General features: G+C 44.2%; 1 protein-coding gene across 1 annotated transcript in view; it reads right to left on the reverse strand.

Moving 5' to 3' along the window:
* MYO16 (myosin XVI) overlaps positions 1 to 16,074 on the reverse strand; it is a 441,248-nt gene that overhangs the window by 156,323 nt on the left and 268,851 nt on the right. The window contains exon 22 of the mRNA XM_044913335.1: positions 15,295 to 15,495. Coding sequence (XP_044769270.1) covers positions 15,295 to 15,495 — 201 coding nt within the window. The remainder of the gene's footprint in view (positions 1 to 15,294; positions 15,496 to 16,074) is intronic.

Genomic DNA, 16,074 nt, shown 5'->3' on the forward strand with positions numbered 1-16,074 from the left:
TAAAAAAAAAAAAAAAAAAAAAAAAAAAAAAAAAAAAAGACATAAGAACCAACCTGAAGAGACTCCCACTGGCCTAAGATGGGATAAACATAAGCACCAAAATGTACAATAATTGCAATGGATTGGAAGATATCAAATATAGTTTTTAAAGATTTAAAAAAAAAAAAAAAAAAAAAGGTTGTGTCTGTTTTTACTTAAAAAAAAAATGATAGAAAACAAGGTGGCCACAGCTAAAAAATATAATCTAGACTAAAATAACACACATTTACTTTTTTATCCAAAAAGAACGCAAGAACGTGAAGTTAATTTCGAGAAAAAGGTGGAATGGAAAGGCACGAAGTCAACGAGCACTGCCATCGGATCCCCGATAAACCTTCACCTACAGAATGATTTGCATGGGCTCCTTCCACCTGGGGCACGTTCCACTCTGCCTTCCTCCTCACTTCCTGCCACTCTGCGTCCCAGTCCCTCCCTTGGCGTCCATCCTGCCTTCCCTTTCAGCAAACCTCCCAGATCCTCCAGCTGCAAGGCCCAGGCTGCTCTGCAGCCCCGGCGCTCGGGCAGGGCCGGACACCTCCTGGGCTCCAGCTTCAACTAGCCACGGCCCCTGGTGGTAAACCCGTCAAGATACTGGGCCTTCTCGTCTCCAGGACATGGGAGGTCACGTCAGCCTCTCTGTCTCTCTCCACCTCTGCCTGTCTGCCTCTCTCGAGGGGATTTTGAACATCAATGAACAAGGTGGTTAGCACTCGGCTCTGCACCCTACCTGCTGTCCTAGTCAACGCCCCATACCCGCTTCTAATGCTCGCCTCCACCTTCTTCTCCGACCTGTTCCAGAACTTTGTTAGGCCACTGATGTGAGAAGGACTCACGACATCCTCTAGGTCCTCTCTTTTGAGGCTGCCAATAGGGCCGCCCGTCCTGTCGCTGTCAGAATCCTGTCACGCTCCAAAGGAACTGCTTCCAAACAGAGTGAGTGTCCCAGGAGGGGAAAGCCACCTGAAGCTCGCTGCCCTCTCCACCTTGGCCACCTTGCCATCGGGACCTCACCAACAGCAACGGCCTCTAGGAGGGAGAGGGCGCAACTGCCGCATAGAGAAGAAACTACAGAAGCTGCAAAACTCAGTGGAACCAACGCCCCTGGTTCTCGGGCATCCAAAGGGAGGTGAGCCTCAAAGCCTAGTGGAACGGACAGAGAACTTTCTACGGAAGGCAAACAGCCAAGGAGAGACTCAATGTACCCTAGAAATCACGCCTGGCTTTGTGAGTCTGTGCCATCAGGAGAACAGAGCCAGGTCCGTCCTGTCAGCCGCGTCCCCGAGGAGGAGGGACGGACGGACAGGTGCCGTGGGAGCGGCGGGAAGCAGTGGGGGAGGCAGAGGCCTTGCTCCATCACTCAGGTCAGCTCTCTTGCTGCCCTGCCTTGCCTGTCCTTGCTGGTTTAGTATTTGGGGATGAAAGGAGAAGAACCTGAAAGTAGCAAAAGATAGAGGCCAGTCTATGCTTTCAACTACTTTTTTTCCTCCCCCGCCCCCACTGTCTTTATATAACTGGACCTCAGGCTTTATTTTTTTTCCCTCTTAAGGACTAGAAGATAGGATTCATGTGTTAAGTGGCAATGTCCCTCATGCATGTAATGGAGACATTTATATGCATACAGCCCAATACCAATGTTTAAGGAAGCCATCTACGTATTCAAAGATTCATTTGGAATGAGTCTGTTCAATGAAAAGACTCCAAAGGAAACTTAGCATTTTGCTTGTGTTTCAGCAGTTAGCAAGATTCATGCAAATGCTTCAGCCTGGGGGTCCAAGGAGGAGGAGGAGTGCGGGTGAGCCAGGGATGGGGGGCGGTATGTGTGCTGTTTTCCCGGAAGTCCTTGCTGTTAACACTCCGGGACCGCAATACACACAATCACAGGATAGATTAGGTTACATAGGCTATATATGTAAAAGGGAGAATCAAGCTTTCCCCATGGCTATGAATCACACTTTATCAAGCTGCCTCGTTTCCTGGGTCCACAAAGAAAAGTTACGAAATGCCAGGCGCACATGCACTCTCCTCCTCCCTGAAGGCTGTCAGGCTCGGGCCTGGTTGCTCACGGAAGCCTTTCACTCTGAGTTGAGAGCAAGAGCGGCTGGCTTACAGCCCTTTGATAAGGAAGGTGCTGAGGTCGCCGAGCTGGGCTCTGTGTGCTCTTTACGCCTGCGGTGCAGCTCCCCCTGTGGGGGCCAGGCCACGTGAGGCCGTGGAATGTGTGCTCACCTGAGCACCTACCGGGTGTTAACACCTTCAGTGTTTCTGAAAACAGGCTTCACAGGTCACCTAGAGAGGATTCTCTGGGGCTTAATACACACGCGCACATGCTGGACGTCCCCGGCCCTCTTTAATCATCATTCATGGGAGTGGAACCAAGGAACCTGCATTTCTAACTCGCTCCCCAGTTGATCCCGGTGCACACACAAGGATGAGCATCGCGGCTCCAGGTACCAGCGGCGTAGGCTGCTCGGTGAACTCCGTCCTCCCCGGGATGCTGGAGGCGAGCAAGGGAGCCCGGCCACAGGGTTTGCTGAGGAATGTTAGATGTAGCGTCGTGATGGGAGGAGATCCTGGCGTAGCTAGAAATCGCTGGTAAGTTTAAGATGAGACGACACTCTAATTATACTCATTGCCAACCTTTTTCCGTAGGAGAGTCAGCATTTGTAAAAAGCTGTTCAGAAAGGATTTTCAAATATTTTTACCTGAGACAGTAGCAAGAGAACCGGTATTTTTTGAACAACCCTGCATGCTGGGGCACCCTGCATAAGCCATAAACAGCGCTGGCAGTCTGCGGACAGAAAATGAATAAAAGTGTGCTGCAGCAGAAGGGAAGTGCACCCACGGCTATAACGAAGGCTTCTGATTCTAGCGTCCACCCGCCAACCGAAAACCCACTTACGGGACGCGGACTGTGACCGTTGGCTGTGGGCATGACATCATCGGCTTCCCTGGAAGGCAGTTTCTTGTTTATTCAAGGTAAAGGGCCCCGAGGTCGGTTCCCACTAAAGTCTGCTGACTGCCAGCACAGCCCGCAATACAGATCGTTATTTTAAGGGAACGGGAGCAGGCTCCGTACGAACACAGTAAATGGGCACGGGTGTGGATATCATCTGCTTAGACTTTCGAACTGCCTCTGATGCGGCTAGTAGCCAAGGTTACTAAATACCACCTTCATCGGATTGAGGACACTGTCAGGGTTCAAAGACTACATCCGGGGAAAAAAAAAAATCAAGGAAAACGCTACGGCAAGTCTTTTTATACTTTTATATTTTACAGACACCTTACAAAATACATGTGTGTTTATAAAATTGGGAAAACAATAAAAATAATAAAGTAAAAATTACTCCTCTTCTCGGAGATAACCAATATTAATCTATGTATCATCTATCAAATCTATTCTTGTCTAAACACAGCCTTTTAAAAAAACAAGGCCCAGCCACACATTGTGCTTAGTAATGTCCTGTCCCATCTACACACTGTCCCTTGTCTGCCCAGCGGTGCTCGGACCCAGCCCTCCAGCTGGGCTGTGACGGGGACCACGGGCAGAAGACTGGAGGGTAGGACCCTTGGAGACTCTTTTCCTCCCCAACACATGGGTTCCATTCTCACCCAAGAGCTACCTCATCTTCCCTTCTTTTCTCCAGCCTCTGAGGAGGTGAGTGCATCCACTGGGACACGCCTCTGGGTCACCTCAATGTCCCTTGTCTGTCTCCTCAGCTTCTCCTGTGGAACCCATTCTCTGTACTCCTTTCCCCCTCCTTGAGAATCTGGCACAGCTTTCTTTCCAGACTGCATCCTGACTGACCTCCAGCATTCCCAGTGGCTTGCTTTGTCTATTGCTCTCTCGGTGCTGACGGCTCAGATGCTCCCACCTGCTTGCAGCTCAGGAAAGGACAGGGAGAGACACTGCACTCATCACTGTGCAAAACACCTGAAGAAAGAGAAGGAAGCTCTTGAAGGCAAAGAGGAAAGAAAGCAAAGAGAGTGACGCGGGGCCTGGAGGCGCTGATGGAGGGCAGCAGACAAAGCGACGAGAACCCGTCATTCTAGAAAGAGTGAGTGTGATAGGAGAGCTCATCCAGGCCCATAAAATGACTCCCGTGGAGTGAGCAGAATGGGTCTCAGCACACAGGCAGGGATGCGGAGCCTCAGGGGCTACAGGAGAAAGACATGAGAACAAGCAGGGCACCGTTGTGTAGGCTGGAAACACCAATATGACAACTCTCGATCTTATTCCGGGCAGAATCGGAGAAGGACCCGAGTGCCAAACCATGGTATAATTTCCCCCTGGGGGGGCAGGGGGGCCTTTAATGGCCTCACTCAGGAATTCACTCCTTAGACTGCAAGTGCCTTAATTTTCCTTTGTTCTCACTCTTACCGAGCTTATCTAGAGTCCGTCCACGCTACAGACACCACATTAGGACGAGGGGGTTTTCAACAGCACACACGTTCTACCTCATACGGCAGTAAGTTGAGGACAAACTGAATTGTTAATTATATTATCACATCAACAATGTTTCTAATATGGAAATCTGTATTTCCATACAGATGAAGTGCTAAAAGTTAAAGTTTCTGTAAGGAAGCCACCTTCATTGACAATTCAGGCATTTTAGGATCTCCCAGATGATAGCATGGAGAGCTTTCCTGAGTTTAGGCAGCATGGGTATTTGAAGTGTGTGTGTCTGTGTGTGTTTACTTTATCAATCTATCTACTGTAATTGATTTCTATATCCATGTCTACCTCTATGGGTCTATTGCCCTCGTACCTAGTTCGAGTACACAGCAGTTGCTTTATAAAGCATGAGAATATGGCCATAAATGCTTTTCCACAACTTCTCCCTACTGTCTCCTAAGCCAACTGGGAGGGGGCTTCATGGGACCCCTCTCAATCGCTGACATTGCCATACCACTTAGGGAGATACCGCAAGCCAGTGTTTAACTCCACCAAGAAGCACAAAATCAGAAGCAGGCAGGCGAGGGGGGATGGGGGCCCAGGAATAGTGCTGCAGTGGGTTGGACTCTCCTTGTCAGCTCCTGAAAGTGGAGAGCACAGAACATATAAGGTTTTTGATGAACTACAAAGGCCATGGTGAAGTTCCCTTATGTGGCCCCCAAGCCCGAGTTCCGTGATATCCTGGCCAACAGGGTGGGAGCTGGGACTGGCAGTAACAGAGCCCAGCGCAGACAGTCTGTATGATGAACCCCAGCAACCAGGGCCATGGGGGGCAGCCAGCCCGAAGGGTCCGTACCACCCCGGCAGGGGCAGAGTGTCTTGGGGACACATGAAAGCAGCCAGGCAGAGCAAGCCCTAAACGCTGAAAGGCATCATTTGTGGGAAACCATTGAGACGCTGTGAGACCACGCAGCTCAAGAAAAGAGAGGAAGCAGGACTCCCAAGGCCACTGAACAGACAGCATCCTCTGCGGTGGAAGCAGGAGGGGCCTCGCCTTTCAGTTAAGTTTGTAATGACGATTATTAACAAGGACTAGAAGTTCTTCATTATGGAACTGAGTCTGTGAGTGCCAACGAAAGCAAATGAAGGACGTCCTATTACTGGACAGAGACCAGAAATATCACTGGAGCTGCCTGGGTTTTTATCTGGTTCCAAGGAAAGGACTGTCTCTGCTGAACATATTTTAAAAAGCAGTGTGAGCCAAAAATAAAATTGAATCTGATTACATCCCCCGAGTTGCTTGTTCAACTCCCAGGTACATGAAGAACAGGAGTGTGAAAATGATCTGGAAGATCTGGTCTTTAGAAGGGAAAGGGAAGTTTATTCTTCTACCGGGGAGACGGAGGTTGGTGGCAAAATTGGTTAAAAGAGCGGTTTATGAGCAGCTGATAAGGACAGGAGCCACCACGGCTGCAGGCATGTCCATAATTAACAAGTGCAATAAGGATAATCACCTTTAACTTTGAACAGTTACCGGAGAAACAAAAAGATCAACGGAGCAGAGGCAGTTCATACACTTTTAAGTAAAACCGCTCATTCATTCCTTAACTGGTAACTAGAGCCTCTTCAGCCAGCCGGCATCAGGAGCCGCCAGTGAGGGGCCGTGAACTAGGGTCCCGGAGCAGGAAAGGAGCATTCGGATTCAGGAGTAAGGAGGGGAGTGGGGGCTGGTATTTGGCAATTAACTGTGTTTCTGATTTTACCATGAGTTGAAAAGTGGGACAAATACGGGAAATCAGTTTCACTGCTTTACTTTTTTGAAGTGAGTTGAGAGGGAGAGAGAGAGCGTGGGAGGTGGTTTGGGAATTGAGTGCAGTTCGCTTCTGGATCTGCTGAGCTGAAGATGCCAGCCAAGGAGAAATCTTAACAAGCACAAATGCAGGCGTGAAGCCCACAGGCAAATAGACTGGAGCTTCGGGACTCATGTCATGCAGAAAAGGGAATCTTGAGGGTATATAAAGTCCTAGCAGGAGACATAAAATACTCTCCTGGGAAACACTGATATTTATGGAATGGAAGTAAATTCACTTATTAGTCAAATTTCTAATCCCTTTCACGTGAAGCAAAATATGATTTCTAGAAAAGAGGTGGTTGGGATTACCAGGTGATAAAAACTCAAAACTTTGGAATATCCTCTTGAATATAAGACATCACATCGGAATGTATGTAAAGATCGGATTTTAGGAAAAGAAATGAAAGACTGTTTTCAGGCAAATACAAATGGGTCTGATAATTTTTCATGCGTGGTTTCAGCTTTCTATCTGAGGTGGGCTGAAAAGAGTCTCAATTTCATGTGTAGTGGTAAATTGATCTCTCTATAGCCATCAATATTTATAGGTAGGGGCTTCTACTTTTTACTTTTCCATTAAGTGATTCTATCTAACAGTACTGCTTGCTTTCATTCTCATTCACTTTATGTTATAAATACTAATAAACAAAGAAAGTTAGGAGCACACAGTATTATTGTTAAGGGTCCTTATCTAGCATCTGAATATAGACATTGCCTTGTAATTTCCATATCTGAAATTTATGAATATGTCTCATTGGTTCCTTTTAAGGAAAAAAAAAAACAATCAACTAACAATAAGATATCAATATTCCAGGAAACCTAAAGTTCCTTATTTACAACTTTCTGTCAGTCCATGAAGATAACAGAACCTATTAAATCCCCAAAGAAACAGTAAGATTCCCTGAATGAGAGCCTGCATTTTCTCTTCCAAATGAAACCCTGGATAAGGAAACATTTATCAGGTCTCCTACAGAAATTTACACCAGAGGCAAAATTGATATGAGCAACAGAGCACCAGGGGCCTTGTAGACTTAGTTTTTATTTTTCCAGGAGCCTGCCCAAGAGGTGAGCAAATACAGATGTAAATTAAGCTCATTCTGTGTGGGTCAAGATATCTTTGTCAAATAACTTTTAATAGTATCCATTTGGCTTAGACCAGACAGATTTCACTGTTACGTCTGGGGATTCTGCCTGGAGAAAAGAAAGAGAAATAAATAGAAGCCTCCCTATTGATTAGTTCATCTCCTTTTTCTTTTGATTTTAAAGGTTCACTTTCCAAGTCTTCTTGGGCACATCGTGTCTCCCACAGATCTCCAGGGTGAAGGCCAGCTGACAAGCTACAGAAGGCATTCCTGGTGCAGGTGGATTTGGGAAATTGAACAGGCCACCATTTCCCCTGCATACGTGTAATGTAAATACGCTGAGGGGCAAAGAGGCTTATTGTCATCAGTATGTCACCAAAATCTACTGCAGTATCTCTGCTTCTCAGATCTGAGTAACAGCAACCTTAATGGATAAATTTCAGACTTAGTTTATCCAGTGACAGGGGTAGATCTTATTCAAGGAGAAGGAAAAAAAAAAAAAAATCAGATGTTTCACAGACTGGCCACAAATCAGCAACATCATTCTTCCCCTACATGACTTCTATCAGCGATGTTTTAGTAATATGGTTCTCATAAAGGTCTGTGGAAATCAGCGACACGAACACTAATGATCAAGGCCTATAGTCCGGGATTACAACATGCTCTGCGGGGACGGAAAAAGGAATCCTGATGAAAACAATCAAAATCCACCCACAGAAAGACACATCTACAAGCACATTATATAAAGGCACTCTGCATTTTCAAACTGTCATAAAATTACATCTCAGAATATATAGTATAGAAATTGCAGAGAATGCTTTCATTTTCTTCAGGCAAACAATAATGGAAAGGATCTTCTAAAATCTGCAGTAAAATTTCACACACCTGTTTGCTCCATTAAAATATTAGTCATAAAGCAAAATGGTAAAGAACATAATATTTACAAAAATTCTCTTAGATCTAGGTAGAGCTACTTAACATGAAAACAACCTTTATATTCAGTGAAAAACATTAAGTTAAAATATTATCTAAATGTTTTCTCTTCTATTATTACAATTTTCACAGATAGAAAAAATATCTCTATTTCTGCACCTTCTGCTGAAGGTTTTCAAGCATGATAGGGAAGAAAATACTATAACTTTGGTGGTTACATTTTCCCTATCATCGGCTGAAGTGATACTAATTATGTTATGAGAAATAAAAATAAGCATTCTAACATGACTTAACAAAGCTTTGCTTCAGGCATTGAGCATATTAATAAGATATAAAAATTAACAAACCTATTTTTTAACTAATGAAGGACATTCTATCACTAACTTAATTTCAGCAAGTCAACTGGGCCCCTGATATTCTCACCTGAAAATATAGCCAGTTGACAGATGATACCTGAAATATTTTCTAGTCTTCAAAACTTGTTATTGATGAGTTCAAAATCCTGCCAGATACAGTGGTACTTCTTCATGGAGAGACCTTCAGCTATTGTTGGGGGAAATATGACTCATATTTGATGGAACATCTCAAAAGAATCATACATGCCTTGATTTCTTGCCCAATACGTGACCTTCAGAACAAGTTTCTGAGGTTCATAATTATATTCTCCTGAATTGCAAACTTTATGGATGTGGAAACTGAGGGGTCAGTGTCCTCCTCAACGTCCTGGTGATGGAGTCCCTGTGGGCCCTGCAGAGGTTCTCTATTGTAATACATGGATTCTGTGACTATAGACAACAAGCACTTGAAGAATTTCACACATACTGTGGTGGAGATGGGGAAATACGTGGTCCTCAAAATGGAAAGCGAAATACGGTATTGTGACCTACCACCCTGTGGTGGGTTCAGTAGTGTACCCTCAAATTTCATGTCCACCCAGAACCACAGAATGTGACCTTATTTGGAAATAAGATCTTTCAAAGATGTCACTATATAGGATGAGGTCATAGTGCATAGGGTGGGCCCTAAATTCAATGCCTGATACCTTCAGAGAAGAGGAGGGGACAGAGAGCTGTGAAGACAGAGGCAGAGATTGGGAATTGTGTCTACAAGCCAAGTGACGTTGACAGCTGGCAACCACCAAAAGCCAGGGAGAAGCTTGGAACAGAGTTCTCTCAGACTCCACTGAAGGAGCCAACCCTGCTGACACTTGATTTTGGATTCTGGTCTCTGGAAATGTGGGGATAAATTTCTGCATTTCAAGCCACCCAGCATGTGGAACTTTGTTAAGGCACCCCCAGGAGACTCGTGCATAGCTGTTCAATCTTTGGCAAACCACTGAACTTCACCAAGGCTGACTTAACTGGGAAACGGACATAGCAACGTTTATACACAAGGCCTCAGAAGCACTTTGTAAGTCGGAAAATGCCATGCTAGCATCAGCCATCACTACTGATTAGGGAAGAGAGAGATCAATGAAATGTGGATTAGGCCAAGAACCTGCTCCTAAGATGGATAAGGTCTGGAAAGACAGGAAAGGGGCATTTCAGGTGAAGAAAACCACATGAGCAACAATACAGGTGGAGAAATGTCAGGGTCACTTTCAAACGAATCAAATGTGGTAAAGAAATTCCATAAAGGTATGAATTAAAACCACTCCCTTCTCTTCTAATCTGTGAATGTTGAGCCAATGGACATGTGTATTGGTTCTGGGGGCTGCTGTGACAAATGACCACAAACCGGTTGGCTCAAAACAAGAGAAATTTGTTCTTTCACAGTTCTGGAGGCCAGAACTCTGACATCGGGCATCTTTACACTCCTGGAGGCTCTAGAGGACACGCCTTCCTGCCTTTCCTAGCTTCTGGGAGCCCTGGAGCTTCTTGCCCCATGGCTGTATCTCTCCTGTCCCTGACTCCTTGCTTGTGTGACCTCCTTTTCTCTCCCATATCTCTCTTTGCTTCCTTCCCAGAGGATACTTGCCCTTGGATTTAGAGCTCCCCCAGATCATCCAGGGCGATCTCCTCACCTCGAGATCCTGGACTTCATTACATAAGCAAAGACCCCTATTCCAAATAATATTCCATTCCCAGGTTCTAGGGATGAGCACATGGCCATACCTTTTTTGGGGGGGGCCACCATTCAGCCCACTGCAATATTTAAGGGTTTGGGGAGAAAAGGAAGCCAAAACACAGACACATCATCTCAGGCAAGAACAATATCACCAGTTTGATTTGTAAAAACCAGGCCGGTCAGGGGCGCCTGGGTGGCTCAGTCGGTTAAGCGGCTGCCTTCGGCTCAGGTCATGATCCTGGGGTCCTGGGATCGAGCCCCACGTCCGGCTCCCTGCTCAGTGGGGAGCCTGCTTCTTCCTCTCCCTCTGCCTGCCGCTCTGCCTACTTGTGCTCTCTATCTCTCTGTCAAATAAATAAATAAAAATCTTAAAAAAAAAAAAAAGATTTAAAAAAAAAAAACCAGGCCGGTCATACAGGACACCCATCTGGGATCCAAAGAGAATTACTTTGTGTTAAAACAAATTATTGCCATAAACAACTTTCAGACAAAGACCTTATGAGCAGACAACAAAGGTCAGATAGGCGAGTATCATATATTTTATAACTACTACTTTGACCTGTATTTTCATTAATTCAATTTTTATTACTTCAGATTGCTTTACTATCTCCTAATCTATTCACTTTTCTCACATTAAAATTTAGGACCTTCAAAATACTATTTCCTATTAGAGTTAGTTCAGAATCACCTTAATGGAAATTCAAATTTCCTGAGAGCCAATGTCTTTTTCCAAATCATAATTCTTCTTTCCTCCAAGATTCTTAATTTTAAGAGCCAATAAAATTAGACACACTTCTGGATTTAATGCATATCCATCATTTAAATCACCACTGGAAGTTTAAGAGCAATTCCTAAAACAGCTAATCCATATATGATTTAAAATTTGCTAAAACAAATAACAACAAAAAAAAACCCCTCAGCCTTTTTTAATTCAGATCCATGCTCATTAATGAGACCCTGTTAATATTTCATGCACAGCCTCTTCCCATTTACTTTAAAATATTTCTGTAATGGAGGTTGGAAAATACACCAGGTTCCTATGAGTAATGAAAAATTCAAATGTGTTTAGGAAAGATCTTCAGCTATAATTCAAATAATGTTGCTTAAACATTTCTAAAAGGACCTAGGAGCCTCTGCTCCAAACAGGATTCAGAAGCATGGTGGGGTCTCGTAGTCAGAGCAGAAGAGTCCTTCCTGGCGGGCTGGATGTGAGTATCATCACTGGCCACAGTGATCATCCTTCCCGTGAGAGGTAAGTTTTCACTCACGAAACCAGGTAACCCAGTCACAGAAGAGCACATGGTGATCCGAGCGACATGCTAGCCCATCCATCTGGCCAAAGAAGAGGCCACAGAGAAACCCAAGAACCCCAGAGCTACTGAGCTTCTTTCCTGGGATCAGCTTTATCACCAAAGGGCCCTTCAGGAATGCTCATACTACTGTCCAAAATAGATCGTGCATGCTGTTTCTAAACCAAGTAGCTCTTTGCTACGTCTCTTGATTTATAAAATGCAGAGTACGCTGCTTTCCTTGAAAATGCAGTAGCTCACAATTAAATATATGTAGCTACATCTGATGATTAGAAAGGCATATGGCTTGACATATTGCCACAAATTACATATAATCTATACTGTAACATGTGAATGAGTCCTTAGGGAGTCCTTGGGCTAAGACTCATTAGTAGATCTCAGTAAAATGAAAGATTTTTATAAAACCACGAAATTGACTCCAATTATGGAAAATCCTGCTTAAAACATAAAGGCACTTTTACAGAAAAATTCATAATTCCATGGGGTTTGTCTCTGTGGCAGCTAATCGATTGACTGGCTCTGCTCTGCTTTATTGCTACCAGAGCTCAGTGAACTAACTATTTATTCAAACTGTTCACTGTTTTTCCCCAAATTAAAAAAAAAAAACACTTGAAACTGAAATTCTATTAAGTGGTTGTAGAATAATTTTTAAAAGCAAACAAATAATTAATAAACAAAATATTATTCCAAAGCTTGGTCCCATTCCATTTAATGCAATTAGCATTTATTGAATAATCTGATACACCTCCAAGATTCAATACAAGGCGGGTCAGGTATAGACGGACTTAAGATAGCTTCCATGAAACTTAGAGGAAAATAGGAAAGTAGTTTTCCAAAATCACCACTTATGTCTTACTGTAATATTTCAACTAAATCCTATGAATTAGTAAATGCTCAATATGAAGAAAATATAGATTAAAAATTCAAATACAGGATTAGAGGGTTTGCTACCATTATAAAAAATGTTAAAGGCTAAATCTCTCATATGTAAAAGGTAGTTAATAAGTTAATAACACTCTAGGAATGAGCGCGTGTGTGTGCGTATAAAATCTTGCACTGAGGCCCTCTCCACGGCCATTCACCCCTCGGCCCTTCCCATGGCGCTATGATACTACAATGTCTCCCCAGGGTGCTCCTGGCCCACCTGTTCCATTCAGGTGTACCTCCTGCTGACCCTGTCCTCCTTCTTTTCTCTTGGTTTTCATGATCAATTTCCTACTCCTTTTCTCCATCTTCTCCATGTTCTTCCTGAGTGAAATTACCAAGATACACATTTCCACAAATATGCCTATGTTTCTAAAAACAACCAACCTCTTTTATTTGTCACATCCTATTGAAGTTTCTACTAAAAACTTCAAATTCAAAACGTCTACACTGAATATCTTTCCTTCCAGACTGCCTCTTCTCCAGGATTCCTCTCGTGGTTGGCACTGGAACCATCCATCCACAGTGGGGAGACACCTGCCATTTCAAGTTATGGCCCCTTCCCTGCTTGGGACGTCCCATCAGCCAGCACAGCAGCCTCGTCTTCAGAACACCACCTCTGCAATCTTCTGCTATGGTCCAAAGGCAGTTCTTGCTTGAGTGTTCCCATAACCGCCTTCTTCTTTCCCCCAATCCATCCTCTACCGTGTTCTCTGTTTTCCTTACTTCATCCCCCACACTGTCTGAAAATATGTGGGGAGTTAACACCGTCGAGAGGACAAAGTCCTGAGTAGTACATGTATATTTATTCATGATTTGGTCCAAAAACAGTTTTTTTAAAGACTTATCTCCAGCCAATCTCTAGAGACTTAACTGTACTTCTTGTACCATTTCCCAAATGCAGGGTGGGTGGACATGGCAGAAGGGCCCACAGCACTCTCAGCAATAGCCGCCTTCTTGCACCGCACATGTTAGAAGGTGGGAAAATTCCCAGGCTTCCTTGCAGCTAGCATCTGATTGTTCTCTAGCTTCTACCAGTCTGGCACTACCGCTCAAGATTCCAAAGGTAGGCGTGGTGGAGGCCGTGCTTCAGTTGCGTCTCCTGTGTGTCTCATAAGCATGTCATGAAGATGCTGTCTTCTCTGGCAATGGAGACCTCCCAGCCTGGTCACTGGCTCACTGACTTCTCTGTGCTGACTGCCAGTGGATGGGCACTTTCCTGGTGTCAGTGGTGGGTGGCGGGAAGTGAGGGTCAGTACCTGGGGCAGCAGCTTCTCCATTTGGCTGGAAGCCTCTGGATCAAAGACGAGGCCACAGTGATGTTGGAAGCCCCATCCTGTGGTGTGGTTTTGAGTCATTCCTGAATGTTCAACTTAGAGTCTCCCGACAATTATTTTCCTACACCAAATTATTTTCCACTTGAACAGCGATAGTGGATTCTGCCCTAGGCAGCAGAGTCCTGGGGGATGGACATGCCATTCAAAAGTCCATGTCTCCACCAGAATGCTCCTTCCTTTTATCCTTACTGAGCTCTAACATCCCCAAAGGCCTGGGCCACATTTGACCTCCTCTAGAAAATATTTCTACACTTTCTCTGGGAGCCAAATGATTGCTTATTTCTCCAGGATAATACAGAACTTGATTAATATTACCCATGTTATTATAAGTAAATTATATCATAATTATTTATTAATTTGCCTTTTCCTTATTTGTCGACAGTGAGATATTTGAGAGCAAGGAATATGGTTTCTTCATCTTTGCTTCTCTAATGCTCTGGGTTTGGAATCTAGTAGAGTCTCAGTGAACAGGGACTGAAATGACCTGAAACACACTGACTGGAGGTTTCACCCTCCGATAGGTAACTTCGGCTAAGCGCCAAATGGGGGAAACCCAGGGGCCACAAATTCATAGGGGGATGACAGTAACCATAGATGGGCCTGGATGGAAGGTAAATGGAACGTGGATTCGAGTATCAAAAAATGAATGTGATGTGACCTTGTGAAGAAGGAGGGTATTTTAAGCTGGAGCAGGAGGAGTGGGAGCTCCAAGGCGTGTGGAATGCCGGAGACAGTGAGTGGATTAGAAAAGTCACCTGAACAGAGGTTTTGGCTAAGGGGGTTGTGACACAGAAGTCATGGCTAAATCAGCTCAGAGGGGCCTGGGATATTAGCCCAGCCTAAGGGGTGTGAGGTTTTTGTAGACAGGTAAGAGGGGGTCCTTGAAGGCGTTTAAGAAAGAAGCGCCTTTTACTAAGCTGGTTAGGGAACTGAGAGAGGGTGGAGAGTAGCTCTCTTTACTCAGGTTGACATGCTTTAAGAAAAATAATTTAATACTAAAAACTACATTGAGGGCAAGTAAAGTCAGAAGACGAATATCTGCTTGGCTAATGAAGGGATCCCCAAGTGCAGAGCAGAGCTGTCTGTATTAAAACCAAGGCGCTTTTGTTCACATTATGTTATAATCTGGGGAACGTTACGGAAGGATCTGACCACCTGCTTCATCACCCACATTCTGAAGATGCAAAGTCCTCCTCAGGTTAAAATAAAAGAGCTTAGAAAAGTAAAATTGTGTGGGTTGTTTGCCCAACTTCCGTTCATTGAAATAATAAACTCTAAAATGTCTAAAACTTGAAAGCTTGTCCTGAAGACGTTTGGTCCCCTAGCGCACATGCTGTATCATGCCGCTCTTTGCACTTACCCTTCCTGCGTAGTGCATGGTAGTGAACGCCGTGCCCTGGTCTTTGAGCGCCACGTTCCCGTTCCCATCCTTCATGGGGGAATAGACTGCATTTGTGTTTGACGATTCGAGGAGACTTTGTAGCTTTTTGGGAAGATTTGGTTCCATTGACCAAATCATCTGACTTTCTTCATCCAATAAAGAGAGAAATCCAGATGGCTTCTGAAAATCAAGAAGAGATAGTATTTTTCTTCTATTACTCAGTTTGATGGTTTTGTTATTATTGTACATGTATGCTCATTTGTATTTTCATTATGTTCATATAAGCACTCAAAAAATGAATTAGTCTACTTTTAATACACATTTATGTTTGCTCACTACTGTAACCCCAACACCTAGCAAAATTCAGATGTAACGTAGGCCCCAAACAGCATTGGTTGATTAATAATTGATAATGAATAAATCAATTAAAGAGTGTGTTTTAATGTCATTCAAACGCTGGAGTTATTAAAAATTATATTGTCGGGCGCCTGGGTGGCTCAGTTGGTTAAGCGACTGCCTTCGGCTCAGGTCATGATCCTGGAGTCCCGGGATCGAGTCCCGCATCGGGCTCCCTGCTCAGCAGGGGGTCTGCTTCTCCCTCTGCCCTCTTCCCTCTCGTGCTCTCTGTCTCTCATTCTCTCTCTCTCAAATAAATAAAATAAAATCTTAAAAAAAAATTATATTGTCATCTCAAAAAGAAAAATAAAATTTCCAACTAAAGGAGAAGTGTAATTTTTCTTGACCTCTAACCCGTATCGA

Source organism: Neomonachus schauinslandi, chromosome 3, assembly GCF_002201575.2.
Source record: "Neomonachus schauinslandi chromosome 3, ASM220157v2, whole genome shotgun sequence".
Lineage (NCBI taxonomy): Eukaryota > Metazoa > Chordata > Mammalia > Carnivora > Phocidae > Neomonachus > Neomonachus schauinslandi.